The following is a 14,813-nucleotide window of genomic DNA, read 5'->3' as shown; positions in this document are numbered from 1 at the left end:
TACCCATGAGGCATGGTTCGCACGTGTCAAATGATTCGTAATCAAGAGACTTCAAAAGTCCATCTGCATGGAGCTTCTTCATGCGCTTGACACCAATGTGACCAAGGCGGCAGTGCCACAAGTATGTGGGACTATCGTTATCAACTTTATATCTTTTGGTATTCACACTATGAACATGTGTAACATCACGTTCGAGATTCATCAAAAATAAACCATTGACCAGCGGGGCATGACCATAAAACATATTTCTCAAATAAACAGAACAACCATTATTCTCGGATTTAAATGAGTAGCCATCTCGAATTAAACGAGATCCAGATACAATGTTCATGCTCAAAGCTGGCACTAAATAACAATTATTTAGGTTTAAAACTAATCCCGTAGGTAGATGCAGAGGTAGCGTGCCGACGGCGATCACATCGACCTTGGAACCATTCCCGACGCGCATCGTCACCTCATCCTTCGCCAGCTCCGTTTATTCCGTAGTTCCTGTTTTGAGTTACAAATATGAGCAACCGCACCGGTATCAAATACCCAGGAGCTACTACGAGTACTGGTAAGGTACACATCAATTACATGTATATCACATATACCTTTGGCGTTGCCGGCCTTCTTGTCCGCTAAGTATTTGGGGCAGTTCCGCTTCCAGTGACCACTTCCCTTGCAATAAAAGCACTCAGTCTCGGGCTTGGGTCCATGCTTTGACTTCTTCCCAGTAACTGGTTTACCGGGCGCGGCAACTCCCTTGCCGTCCTTCTTGAAGTTCTTCTTACCCTTGCCCTTCTTGAACTTAGTGGTTTTATTCACCATCAACACTTGATGTTCTTTTCTGATCTCTACCTCAGCTGATTTCAGCATTGAATATACCTCAGGAATGGTCTTTTCCATCCCTTGCATATTGAAGTTCATCACAAAGCTCTTGTAGCTTGGTGGAAGCGACTGGAGGATTCTGTCAATGACCGCGTCATCCGGGAGATTAACTCCCAGCTGAGACAAGCGGTTGTGCAACCCAGACATTCTGAGTATGTGCTCACTAACAGAACTATTCTCCTCCATTTTACAGCTGAAGAACTTGTCGGAGACATCATATCTCTCGACCCGGGCATGAGCTTGAAAAACCAGTTTCAGCTCCTCGAACATCAAATATGCTCCATGTTTTTCAAAACGCTTTTGGAGACCCGGCTCTAAGCTGTAAAGCATGCCGCACTGAACGAGGGAGTAATCATCAGCACGCTGCTGCCGAGCGTTCATAACGTCTTGGTTCTCAGGGATTGGTGCTTCACCTAGCGGTGCTTCTAAGACATAATCTTTCTTGGCTACTATGAGGATGATCCTCAGGTTCCGGACCCAGTCCGTATAGTTGCTGCCATCATCTTTCAGCTTGGTTTTCTCTAGGAACGCGTTGAAATTGAGGACAACGTTGGCCATTTGATCTACAATACATAGTGTAAAGATTTTAGACTAAGTTCATGATAATTGAGTTCATCTAATCAAATTATTTAATGAACTCCCACTCAGATAGACATCCCTCTAGTCATCTAAGTGAAACATGATCCGAATTCAACTAGGTCGTGTCCGATCATCACGTGAGACGGACTAGTCAAGATCGGTGAACATCTCCATGTTGATCGTATCTTCTATACGACTCATGCTCGACCTTTCGGTCCTCCGTGTTCCGAGGCCATGTCTGTACATGCTAGGCTCGTCAAGTCAACCTAAGTGTATTGTGTGTGTTCCGAGGCCATGTCTGTACATGCTAGGCTCGTCAACACCCGTTGTATTCGAACGTTAGAATCTATCACACCCGATCATCACGTGGTGCTTCGAAACAATGAACCTTCGCAACGGTGCACAGTTAGGGTGAACACTTTCTTGAAATTATTATAAGGGATCATCTTACTTACTACCGTCGTTCTAAGCAAATAAGATGCAAAAACATGATAAACATCACATGCAATCAAATAGTGACATGATATGGCCAATATCATCATGCTCCTTTGATCTCCATCTTCGGGGCACCATGATCATCTTCGTCACCGGCATGACACCATGATCTCCATCATCATGATCTCCATCATTGTGTCTTCATGAAGTCGTCACGCCAACGATTACTTCTACTTGTATGGCTAACGCGTTTAGCAACAAAGTAAAGTAAATTACATGGCGTTATTCAATGACACGCAGGTCATGCAAAATAATAAAGACAACTCCTATGGCTCCTGCCGGTTGTCATACTCATCGACATGCAAGTCGTGATTCCTATTACAAGAATATGATCAATCTCATACATCACATATATCATTCATCACATCTTCTGGCCATATCACATCACATAGCACTTGCTGCAAAAACAAGTTAGACGACCTCTAATTGTTGTTGCAAGTTTTTACGTGGTTTGTAGGTTTCTAGCAATAACGTTTTCTTACCTACGTATTGACCACAACGTGATTTGCCAATTTCTATTTACCCTTCATAAGGACCCTTTTCATCGAATCCGTTCCGACTAAAGTAGGAGAGACAGACACCCGCTAGCCACCTTATGCAACTAGTGCATGTCAGTCGGTGGAACCTGTCTCACGTAAGCGTACGTGTAAGGTCGGTCCGGGCCGCTTCATCCTACAATGCCGCCGAAACAAGAAACGACTAGTAGCGGCAAGAAGAATTGGCAAACTCAACGCCCACAACTGCTTTGTGTTCTACTCGTGCATAGTAACTACGCATAGGCCTGGCTCATGATGCCACTGTTGGGAATCGTAGCATAATTTTAAAATTTTCCTACGTTCACCAAGATGCATCTATGGAGTATACTAGCAACGAGGGGAAGGGAGTGCATCTACATACCCTTGTACGCGAGCGGAAGCGTTCCAATGAACGTGGATGACGGAGTCGTACTTGCCGTGATCCAAATCACCGATGACCGAGTGCCGAACGGACGGCACCTCCGCGTTCAACACACGTACGGTGCAGCAACGTCTCCTCCTTCTTGATCCAGCAAGGGGAAAGGAGAGGTTGATGAAGATCCAACAGCACGACGGCGTGGTGGTGGATGTAGCTGGTCTCCGGCAGGGCTTCACCGAGCTTCTGCGAGAGAGAGAGAGGTGTTGCAGGGGAGGAGGGAGGCGCCCAAGGCTGTGTGTTGCTGCCCTCCCTCCCCCCCTTTATATAGGCCCCCTGGGGGGGGCGCCGGCCCAGGGAGATGGGATCTCCAAGGGGGGCGGCGACCAAAGGGGGGAAGGGGTGCCTTGCCCCCCAAGGCAAGGGGGAAGTTCCCCCCTAGGGTTCCCAACCCTAGGCGCATGGGGGGAGGCCCAAGGGGGGCGCCCCAGCCCACTAAGGGCTGGTTCCCTTCCACTTTCAGCCCACGGGGCCCTCCGGGATAGGTGGACCCCCGGGACCCTTCCGGTGGTCCCGGTACAATACCGGTAACCCCCGAAACTTTCCCGGTGGCCGAAACTTGACTTCCTATATATAATTCTTCACCTCCGGACCATTCCGGAACCTCTCGTGACGTCCGGGATCTCATCCGGGACTCCGAACAACTTTTGGGTTTCCGCATACATATATCTCTACAACCCTAGCGTCACCGAACCTTAAGTGTGTAGACCCTACGGGTTCGGGAGACATGCAGACATGACCGAGACGCCTCTCCGGTCAATAACCAACAGCGGGATCTGGATACCCATGTTGGCTCCCACATGTTCCACGATGATCTCATCGGATGAACCACGGTGTCGAGGATTCAATCAATCCGTATGCAATTCCCTTTGTCAATCGGTATGTTACTTGCCCGAGATTCGATCGTCGGTATCCCAATACCTTGTTCAATCTCGTTACCGGCAAGTCTCTTTACTCGTACCGCAATGCATGATCCCGTGACTAACGCCTTAGTCACATTGAGCTCATTATGATGATGCATTACCGAGTGGGACCAGAGATACCTCTCCGTCACACGGAGTGACAAATCCCAGTCTCGATCCGTGCCAACACAACAGACACTTTCGGAGATACCCGTAGTGCACCTTTATAGTCACCCAGTTACGTTGTGACGTTTGGCACACCCAAAGCACTCCTAGGGTATCCGGGAGTTGCACGATCTCATGGTCTAAGGAAAAGATACTTGACATTGGAAAAGCTCTAGCAAACGAAACTACACGATCTTTTGTGCTATGCTTAGGATTGGGTCTTGTCCATCACATCATTCTCCTAATGATGTGATCCCGTTATCAATGACATCCAATGTCCATAGTCAGGAAACCATGACTATCTGTTGATCAACGAGCTAGTCAACTAGAGGCTTACTAGGGACACGTTGTGGTCTATGTATTCACACATGTATTACGATTTCCGGACAATACAATTATAGCATGAATAATAGACTATTATCATGAACAAAGAAATATAATAATAACCATTTATTATTGCCTCTAGGGCATATTTCCAACAGGCCCCAACTGTCATAATCGCGATCAACTGAAAACGACTCGATGATTTGAGTTTTCTGAAACAGACAACCACCCGTTTGATAGTTATCTGAGAAAAATTAAAAAACCGATAGTTTTTTAAAACCTAACTTGTAAAGTAGTAGTTTTATGCTATTTACTCGACCTCTCGTGACTTGTCCGAGGATAAGAAGTGTATGCTTTGACACGAACGTACTGCAGTAGACACCAAGTATAGCACAGTACATAATTACATAGAGTCATCGCCCACCAGATCACTGTGCGCACTTCAGTAAGAACATTTCTCAGGCTCTCGGGGAGAAATTGTGCCGTTAAATCTGCCATGGAAGAATAGTCTCGCAGTAGAAAAAAAGTAACAAGCGTTCACACATGTTCATACAAGGATGAACGGCCGCATGTGACCATTGAAGACCGCAAAATCCAAGGCAACCGGGCGAAATGTGGAATGCTGGATCTAGTCGACTTCCGGACGTCCTTGAGACCATGTGACAACCAACGGACACGTACGGTGCGGCAGAGCTGATGTGCAAGTGTAACTGGTATGCGTTGTCGCTTTGTCGTGCCACATCTGCCCTACATGCTGTTAGTTACGCCGTGTTTTGCGTCGATCTCGTCTGTTTCGCCACGACCACGACCGTTCAAAAATGATGCACAAAAGCGAGGATATGAGTGGCATGGTTTTGCTCGTGATCAGTTTTAGCTAATGAGATCTCCCTTTCGGTGTCCCTCACCAGGTGTACATATTTTGATAAGTATGGACCATCACTGCTAATTAGCAGAAGCGCCTTCTGACAGTCACGCTCATGTATGGCAGAGCTCTACTCACTCAAGTATGAGTTGGATTCGCTCCTTCCGGATTGAGCTAAGGCACCTGGCAAGTACTAGGTCAGAGTAGTTCATGTACTTAGCGAGTTTCCCATTTAGTATAGTTGGTTTGCATGCCATTGGTTGTGTGCATTCAGATGCAGATACCGGGAGCTTTGGTTGGACTCAATCTGAAGTCAACAAAAGTCTTTCACTTAAAAAGTTGATCCGTCTATGTCTAAGTTGACTGGAATTTTCTTAAGTTAATTCCCATCGGTTCTGGAAAATGCAACTTTAGTCCAGTAAAAGCTTAATTTGCTTCCCTCAACAACAAAAACTTGACTTGCTACACATGTTTTAATCATCTGAGGACTGAGGTGGAGTACCCGTGACACCACCCAGCAGCATTCGACTCTATCTATCCTCTGAATCGTGGAGCGGAGACGTGTAGGCCGCACCTCTGTGACCCAGAAGAAGTATCGATCTACCCAGCCGAAGTCACTGTTTATTACTCCTTCCCCCTCTGAGATCCATCTAAGAAATGCTTCCGTTCATTTAACCGCAAAAACCAAATCTCTCCCCCCCTGTGAAGCAGTAGTAATCCACCACGCTTATCTCCACATGACATCAAGGAAGGAAGGAAGGACCAGCTACCTCCTCGCATACCTACCCAACATTGTCCGTGCGCGCCAAGTGCATCGTCCGTCTCCTCTCTCTCTCCGAGTAGCCGGAGGCACGCCTGTGCATTTCTCTTTCACTCGCGCGCATGCAAGCGCTTATCTACCCGAGAACCACTCCACCCGGAGGAGGAGCCGGAGTTACAGACAGTGCCGACGATGACAGCGACGGCGACGGCATTCCCGCCGCACGCCTCCATCTGCTCCCTCATCTCCTTCCTCGGCCACCACCTCGCCGCGCTCCTCGCCGACCCGGCCGACCTCCTCGCCACGCGGCGCCGGTGCGTCAAGCTGCTCGCGGGGCCTTCCCCGCGCCCGGCCTCCTCGGCCGACGGCGACGACGACGACGCCGTCCTCGCCGCTCTGCAGGGCGCCATCGACTCGCTCCCGTCCGCGGCCTCCGCGGACGCGCCCGGAGACGCGGGGCTCCTCCACGACGTCGAGGCGGCGCTGCAGGCGCCCGCGCTGCTGCCGGAGGAGGGGCGGACGGCGGGGCGGGACAACCGGGTCGTCGCCGCGTGCGCCTACTTCTACCTGGCCCTGGTGCGGGCGGCGCAGGGGGACGCGTGGCAGATGGCCGCGCACTTCCTGCAGGCGGTGCTCGTCTCCCCCGCCGCGCTGGCCGGCGGCGGGCTCGCGCCCCGCGCGCTCTGGGACGGGCTGTTCGACGAGGCCGTCCTCGCGCGCGCCGGCGGCGCCGGCGCCAGCGAGGAGGACGCGGCGCGGCGGGCCGCCAGGCGGTACAAGGACTGGCTCATGTACTACAGGGTCGTGGCCGCCGCGCCCGATGGCGCCGGCGCCTCGGCCGACGGTGGCGGGTGAGTGAGCCGTCGCGAGCGTGGGAACCCATGTTTGTTTTACCGCGAGACAGTTATAACGGTACTCACATGCAAGCCGTACGTTCACAGGGCGTATGCACATACGCTGGACAGTATAACTGTACGCGCACACACGTATACTCCTACATCGCACTGTACACACACCATGCTGACGAGGGGTACTGGAAAGTGAACAGGGGGCTTTTTCATGATAGGGTCGTGATGTGGTGCGGCCCCTTTTCATCTCGTGGAAAAGATTTTGCTGCTGCAGTTTTGTCCAATGTCTCTTTCACCTTTTCTCTTTTCTTTTCTTGCTAATTTCCTTTCCATCTCCATAACTGTGAAGTTCTATTCTTGGATCATAGATATAATTCTCCTTTGGTAACCTACCGTAGCTCGAAGATCGTTTGGAATGCAGCATTTCTTTGAAATCGAACTATAGGGAAAATGACCTTTGATTCAATGGAATTTTTATAGAAGTTTTGTAGGATTTTAATCCCAAGTTTTTCCTTTCTTTTTTGTCGAGGTCATTTGGTTCACACGATTTCAGATTTTAGAGGAAAATTTCCATCCACCCAAACTTCTAAGGCTTCGTTCGGTTTGGAGGTAACCAAAACGTAGGAACTGGAAGTATTATAGGAATTTGATAGGATGACACTTGTTATCCTAAGAAATTGACTTGCCTCGTTCCTACACATAAAATGAGATTTGAGTGGATGTATAGTTTTCTTCAAAAACATAGGAAATGAATAGTATTCCTATAAAATTCATGTACGCATTTCCTACGAACCGAATACATATGTAGGAATTTTTCTCTGGAATCCTTGTTCCTATGTTTTTCCTATGAAAATCCTCCATGTATTTTACATCAATGGTGCTAATTCCTGTAGATTTCCGTCCTATAAAAAATGTGAGATCCGGCAAACCAAAGAGGCCCGGAATTATTTCGTGTGGATACCAACTTGTGATTTCCAAAAGAGCTGACTGGGAGTTGCCTTCTTCATTCCTTTTGCTCAATCTTTTCTTTCCTTCCCGATTCTGTAGAGCACTTTCTCTACATGTCCCTGTGATATGGCAAAAAGGAAAAAAGGAGGGAGAGATCAGCAGAGGACTAATCCTTTTTGCAAAAGGGATTCTATAAAGGAACTTGACTGACACACCTTTTTTACCGGCATGCCATCTCCAAAATTCCTGACGAGTTTCTGAAGCAATGCAAAGCAAAGCAAAGATTCTCCACTAGCAGCTTGAGACAAGCATGCACACTAAACCATCCTGACCCACAACAACACCAGCCGCATGCCTACAAAATTTAACACCATCTAGAGACATCATCTTGAGTGGTGCTACACAACACTGCTATATATCAGAGTTGAAAAACACCTTCTGCTTCTCTATACTCCTACTATAGTAGTAACATACATACATACCTCCATGGACAGGTGCTTTCAGCCGGGAAAATCTGCAGGCTCTGTGATTCCAAGATGGAGAAATGTATCTGAGGCAAGTGATGTACTTTAGCACACATGTCTCTGTACAATGCAGGGCATGTATATGCAGATGAGTTGGGGAGTTACCTGTGTTTTAGAGCTGAGGTGGACTTGACATTTCTGCAGGAGACGACGGCCCAATGGATCGGACATGAGGAGAAGAGCACGGCCTCCGTCTCCAACATCGGCGGCCATGGTGGCTTCGCCGAGCTGAAGTACTTTCTCAGCTGTGCCGATCAGGAGTTTCAGGAAGATGCCAAGGGGAGCTCTGACAGCAGGTGCCTCCATGAGATGCTCGAGGAGGCCCAGTCCGACTCCCCGGTTTCATTCTACTCGCATATTGATTCTAGCGAAGCAAGCGACAGCGAGGTAAGACATGCAAATCCTACCACTCATTGCAAATTGTAATGGCGAAGAGAGTTCTGTGTTCGCATTTTTTTCCGAACAAGTACTGTGCTATCAGATCATTATCAAAAGAACAGCTATCCCTTATTTGAATGTTGTCCAACATTTTTGTTTGTGAGAAAATATAAAAGCCTAAGGAGACCAAGATGTTAAGACACCAACAGTACTAAAAATAGCACAACTGTTATCCAACAAAAATAAGTGAAATCCTTTCCTGCAATTGTAAGCGGAACTTTGTAACATTAGTATGTGGGGCAACAGAATTTGTACCTTAACTGCAAAATTTTAGATATGCTGGCGCAGCCCTTAGAGTTTAATGGCATTTAATTCATCTGAAGCAGGCAGCTCTACATGACAAAGGGAGGCCAGCAAAGATTATGCCTATTAATGCAGATTTCTTGTCAAGTAAACTCCATGAAAGGTACTACTGCATTCGACTTCATCTGTTATACTGCCGAGTATTGCCATCCTAACGCATTCTTTTGTTGGGTAGATCATGCCACAACAAGAGTCTAACATGGTGCACTTCTCCTGAGAATGCAATGATATATGCCCCCGAATCTCCACTTTACACTGTCGATGACGCTGAGATGCAACCAAACAACTTGCAATTAAGCAGATCACAAGGCTCACCGAACAGTCTGTCAACTTCAGTCTTCGATCTGCACAATGCAGACTCATACGCCGTGTCCAACTATTTTAACAAGGATGACATTTCTCCACAATGCACACCCAGGCATGATCTCAGGTGCTTCAGCAACTTCTCAACCAAATTCATCAAGAGAAGTGCTCTATCCGACCTAGTGTCTCGAGGAAGCATGAGTAGGAAATTCAAACCTTTCTCAAACAGTGATGACTGGAGCGATGCCAGCTCGCGCAGCGGGAACAACAGTCAGGTTGACTTTCTTGAAAGATTCGAGAAGGCGGTATCAAAACTATTGGTTTCTGACGGGCTAGAAAGCTGCCTAGATGCCAGCTCAGAAGTCACAACTATATGGCAGCTGCTGAGCCATACATCTGAAGTGAGACACAAACCGTCAGTAAGGCAAGACATCCTTGAACAACTGTTTGATAGCATTTCAACAGACAAGAAGGATAAAGTGATCAGAGCATCAGTTTATGTTCTAGTGCTTATGATATCTGAAGATAGGAATGTAATGAGAGACATCAAGAGGAAAGACTTCTATTTATCCAATTTAGCCACTGTGTTGAAGAGAGATGTGCATGAAGCGGTCATTCTGATATATTTATTGGATCCTTCACCTTCAGAGATAAAAAACTTGGAGCTGTTACCTTCACTTCTACACGTGGCCTGTAACACTGCCACCCAAAAATGGCCTACGCTGCTTCCACTGACGCCAACATCTGCATCGATAGCTCTCATTGAGATCTTAGTGACAGCATTCGACTATGTAACGAATAATGTTCACTTGGCCACAATCAGCTCTCCTCCTATTCTCTCTAAGCTTGTTGATGTTGCAAAGAACAACAACTTGGAAGAAGGCATGGCCCTGGCAGCTATTCTCGTCAGGTGTGTGCGACTTAGCGGAAACTGTAAGAAGTTTCTTTCACAGGCTACTCCAGTGGAACCTTTCCTTCACCTTCTCAGAAGGAAAGAGCAGCGTGTCAAGTACGCTGCGCTTGAATACTTCCATGAGATTCTTCAGATTCCTCGGTATGATCCACACCCTGATAAGGCTCAATTGTTAAACCTTTGCCATAATAACTTGTCCAATTGTGTCAACCTTCAGGTCCTCTGCAATTTCTTTGCTACAAAAAATATGGCAGCTAGGAGGCATTGCTATTATGCATACATTGGTGGCCTGCCTCCATCAAACTGAACCTGAGCAACGGGTTTTAGCGGCTAATCTCCTCCTTCAATTGGATATGCTGGTATTCCTACTATCCCAGATACTCCTGATCTGAACAATCATTTTTCTTCTGGTCCATAGAAACAACAGATGATATGCTGCATACTAGCTAGAATGAACTTTAAGGGTCACAATGCATTGACACCCACCATTTTTAACTGAGCCGTCTCCCAGCTTATGTTGGCGTTTGTCTTCTCTTTTTTCTGTTAATCAAATGAGGCAGAGCTCCTGCCCTTGATTCCAAAAAGAAGGAAATACGTATTTAAACAGACACGGCACTGCAGTGACCTTACATTATCGGAAATGAAAGTTTATTTTCTTGTTTTTGCAGGAAAACCCAGATGGAAGGAGTGTCTTCAAAGATGAAGCAGTGGAGGTCCTACTGGAATCTCTATCATCTCAAGAAAATTTCACTGCACAAGCACTAGCAGCGTCTTTTCTGTCAAATCTTGGAGGGACTTATTCCTGGTCAGGAGAATCCTACACTGCTGCATGGCTATCAAAGAAAGCAGGTCTCACCTCGAAATCTCATAGAAATATGATCAGGAACATCGACTGGCAGGATGCTTGCCTTCAGGTCAAGTATAAAAATATTCATTATTTGCTAGCGTAACAGAAACTAGTTTTAATTGACGAGTAAAAATACGATGCAGGATACAGAAATAAACTCATGGAGCAACAAATTTGCACGAGCAATTATAGGAATAGGAGTGCCATTTATCAGTGCACTAGCCAAAGGATTGCAAAGCAAGGTGAAGGGAACCTCACACGACTGCCTAGTATGCGCCGCATGGCTTGCAAGTGAGCTGGCTTCCCTTGGTGAAAATGATATAAGATATTATGCTTGTGAGATCTTGTTGCTTGACATAGTGCACCACCTTCATCCGGGAAACGAGCTTGACGAAAGGGTTCTAGCGTGCATGTGTGTATATAACTACACCTCTGGAAAAGGTAAGGAGAGTTTCTTATGCCTATTTATTAGACTTAAAGTTGAATGGTTTGGTATTGACTAGCTAGTACATTGCGTATTATGTTGATTCCAAATGTAGAGTCAACTAGCCTAAGTTTGTAACACAATAATAGTCAAATTAATATGTTCCAAAGAAGTGATCTGTTTCCCCAACGTCAGGTAAGCAAAAGTTGATGAGCTTGTCAGAGGGTTCGCGAGAATCCCTTAGGAGGCTTTCATCATTCACATGGATGGCTGAGGAGTTACTTCAAGTTACAGATTACTACCTCCCTAGGAAACCAGTGAGTACTGTTAAAATTAAGTCATGTTTTATTTACTTATTTTCCCCTCCTTCCTTTCTGAATCAGATCTGTGAGCGAAAACTCGATGGTTCATATTCGTCTTTAACTTATACTCCCTCCGTCCCACAATATAAGATGTTGTTACATCCAATATGTGAGTATATTGGATGTAATAACATCTTATATTGTTGGACGGAGGGAGTAATAAAGATGAATTATACTGTCTTAAATAAAAGATGGCACCAATATTAAAATGGACATCTACGTGTCTTTATAATTTTAGCGTGGTCCTTTTTTCCCTTCTAAACTCAAGAACATGTGCTTTAGGATTTTCCAGAAGCTATAATGCAGATGTAATAAGAATTATTCGACTCTAGTTCTCCTTCGCAAAGCTTTACTTTTACATGAAATCTAATTGTCTGAAGTTGTCAGTGCAGCGTGTATCATGTGTACATACACAAATCCTAGAGATTGGTCAACCTGGCAATGGAGCAGCAACTGCTATAACATTCTTTAGAGGGCAGCTCTTTGTTGGTTACTTCAATGGCACCATCAGGGTAATGATATGTTCCATATCTCAGTAGATACTTTCCAACCCATAAGTCACACATATTTGCCTTAAACAAAAGTAACACACATATATTTGCATGGCAATAGTTAATTCATAATTAGGGATAATCTATGGTTTTTCTCCTTAAAAATCATCTATTAAAACGAGAGTAACACTGTAATAGTTTGCTAACTAAATTCCTAATACTTGGGTGTTCCTACACAGGCATGGGATATAAAAGGCCAGAGAGCAGTAATCATCAGAGAGGTTAAAGAGCACAAGAAAGCAGTCACGTGTTTTGCACTATCAGAAACTGGACAAAATCTCTTGAGCGGATCAGCTGACAAATCTATTCGGGTAGGAACTGCAATCAACCATAAAGGAAAAGTAATCATAAATCATTAACTAATATGCTCCTTTGTTCGGGTAAAATAATGCTCCTTTGCAGGTATGGAAAATGGCACAGCGCAAGCTTGAGTGTGTTGAGGTATTTCAAATAAAAGAGGCTGTGCAGAAGTTTGATATTTACGGTGACAAAATTATTGTACTTACACATAAAAACGTTCTGAAGGTGTGCATTTGCTTCCTATGGTCCAGAAATTATCTCACCGGATGGGGTGTATAGCAATAACACTGTTTTTACTTTGCATTCCTTTTACTTCCACAGTTCTCTTGTTCAGCAAGAAGCACCCAGACATTTTACAAGAGCAAGCATGTAAAATCCTTAGCTCTTTCTCAGGGAAAAGCTTACCTCGGCTGCGGAGACTTGAGTATACAGGTTAGTTTTGTTAGTCGATGATGGTAGCAGCATCTAAAAACATGATATCTGAAATATAAAACATGTTATCAGGAATTAGATGTATCAGTAGAATCGAAGATTGAGATAAGAGCACCTACAAGAAGCTGGAGAATCAGTAAGCAATCAATTAGCTCCATAGTACTATATAAAGATTGGATGTACTGTGGTGGTTCTCAAGTGGAAGGATCTGCCATAAAGGTAATGTTCAGTTGATCTCTCAAAACCATCATCCATCACATGAAAAATAAAATGCTAAACATGGTACTACTTTGGAAACAGGACTGGAAAAGGCGATGCAAGCCCACGATGACAATGCCAATGCCAAAGGGAACAAATGTAGAGGCAATGGCAGTGGTCGAGGACTTCATCTACTTGACCTGCAATAAAAGCCCAAGTGTCATTCAGGTAATAGGTTTATTATTATTATTATTATTATTATTATTATTATTACTACTACTACCTGAAGAAAGATTATTACTATTATTATCATCATCATCATTATTTTGGTTACACTAATCTATATATCAATATGTGGCATGTCATACTAGTACACCTCTTTCACTCCGATGTCTTAATTACAAAATTACAGAACTTACCAACCTGATTATGCTTCTGCCAATTGATATTGACAGATATGGTTGAGAGAGAAGCAGCAGAAAGTTGGAAGGCTGTCTGCAGGGAGTAAGATAACGAGCATCTTCACCGCAAACGACATCATTTTCTGTGGAACTGAAACCGGGTTAATCAAGGTCAGTACTCAGTAGCATACCATGAATCTTATGAGGTGTCGTTCATGTTCTTCTAGCATTTACACCAAGAATAAATTGCTATTACAGGCATGGATCCCCTTGTGAAGGGCGCAAAAGAAAAGAGAAGAGCACAGAACATGGATCAACTTTTGTAAATGCAGAGCGTGTACAGAACACACATGGAAAATAAGGAAATGACACCCCTTTGTTGTACAAGGCACCCCTCCTGAGGACACAGCATCGTAGTGACTAGTACGGTCGTACCTTCACAATGTAAATAGTGATCTTGTGAGTATATTTCTTCTTTGAGAGGATAACGTACATGTTCACGGTTAAAAAAACTTGATTCTGTGTCAGTGTGTGTGAATACTTGACACTTTCTCACTGGTAGCAACTTCCATAAATTCGCATTGGCATAGTGAAACTGAAATCGGGCATTTAGGCAGAAAGCCAAAGAAGTGTAGAATCAAAGCTCAATATGGCCGGGCTGCCAGCATTCCAGCTACCATGTAAAAACAGCGCATGCTGAACAACAAAAGCAACGCAATTTGTAGCAGACCGACGAACAATACTGATAAGGATCAAGCAAAATACAGGTGCACCTGATGAAGCATCCGAAGCAAATTGACATAGCCGCCACTGCTACTGTGCCGATGGCATGTCCGTTGCGGCATTCCGACGAACACCCTGCGGGTGTGCTCCTGGAGAAACTCTTCTTGGCTTCTTGCCCTCCCCCCTCCACTACGCGTCCACGCCTGACCTTCCGTACATGTATGCGCGACGCCAGACCAACCAGGAATCAGAGGTCCGAGTTGAGAGGAGGGAACCTTTGAGAGAGTACTAGAAGCTTCCGGAGAAAATATGCACCATTTGAATGGAGCCCCCACGCGCCCCGCCGAGAGCCAATTCTTGTACCCCGCTGGTGGGCTGGGCCGGTTTTGT

General features: G+C 45.5%; 1 protein-coding gene and 1 long non-coding RNA gene across 3 annotated transcripts; one reads left to right on the top strand and one right to left on the bottom strand.

The window, feature by feature from the left end:
* Positions 1-5,882: 5,882 nt before the first annotated feature.
* On the top strand, positions 5,883-14,227 carry LOC109733609 (putative E3 ubiquitin-protein ligase LIN-1). 2 transcript variants are annotated; one of them, XM_045227217.2, is made up of 17 exons: positions 5,883-6,759; positions 8,199-8,259; positions 8,373-8,615; positions 8,990-9,072; positions 9,145-10,326; positions 10,403-10,544; positions 10,854-11,099; positions 11,176-11,473; positions 11,652-11,773; positions 12,211-12,330; positions 12,549-12,680; positions 12,772-12,894; positions 12,991-13,101; positions 13,174-13,320; positions 13,402-13,527; positions 13,755-13,871; positions 13,959-14,227. In XM_045227217.2, the coding sequence occupies exons 1-17, from the start codon at positions 6,101-6,103 to the stop codon at positions 13,974-13,976; spliced, it is 3,930 nt and encodes a 1,309-aa protein (XP_045083152.1). In that variant the 5' UTR covers positions 5,883-6,100; the 3' UTR covers positions 13,977-14,227. The 2 variants fall into 2 exon arrangements, with proteins under 2 accessions (XP_045083152.1, XP_073353523.1); XM_073497422.1 differs by having other exon boundaries at positions 5,884-6,759; positions 8,993-9,072.
* LOC109733615 (uncharacterized) lies at positions 7,484-9,200 on the bottom strand. The gene is made up of 5 exons (XR_002225670.4): positions 8,922-9,200; positions 8,334-8,592; positions 8,187-8,254; positions 7,920-8,059; positions 7,484-7,823 (listed from the first exon to the last, which is right to left on the bottom strand). It is a non-coding gene; the product is annotated as an uncharacterized lncRNA (long non-coding RNA).
* Positions 14,228-14,813: the final 586 nt, after the last annotated feature.

The sequence above is a fragment of the Aegilops tauschii genome, chromosome 1 (assembly GCF_002575655.3).
Source record: "Aegilops tauschii subsp. strangulata cultivar AL8/78 chromosome 1, Aet v6.0, whole genome shotgun sequence".
NCBI classification, from domain to species: Eukaryota; Viridiplantae; Streptophyta; class Magnoliopsida; order Poales; family Poaceae; genus Aegilops; species Aegilops tauschii.
The sequence above is the reverse complement of the archived record's forward strand: the minus strand, read 5'-3'. Positions and strand labels throughout refer to the sequence as shown.

Bases quoted from the DNA above. Each gene is read 5' to 3' on its own strand.
- LOC109733609 (XM_045227217.2), top strand. From the start codon at position 6,101: ATGACAGCGACGGCGACGGCATTCCCGCCGCACGCCTCCATCTGCTCC. The intron at 8,260-8,372 runs GCAAGTGATGTA...ACATTTCTGCAG, and splicing joins GATGGAGAAATGTATCTGAG to GAGACGACGGCCCAATGGAT. The intron at 13,102-13,173 runs GTTAGTTTTGTT...ACATGTTATCAG, and splicing joins GCGGAGACTTGAGTATACAG to GAATTAGATGTATCAGTAGA.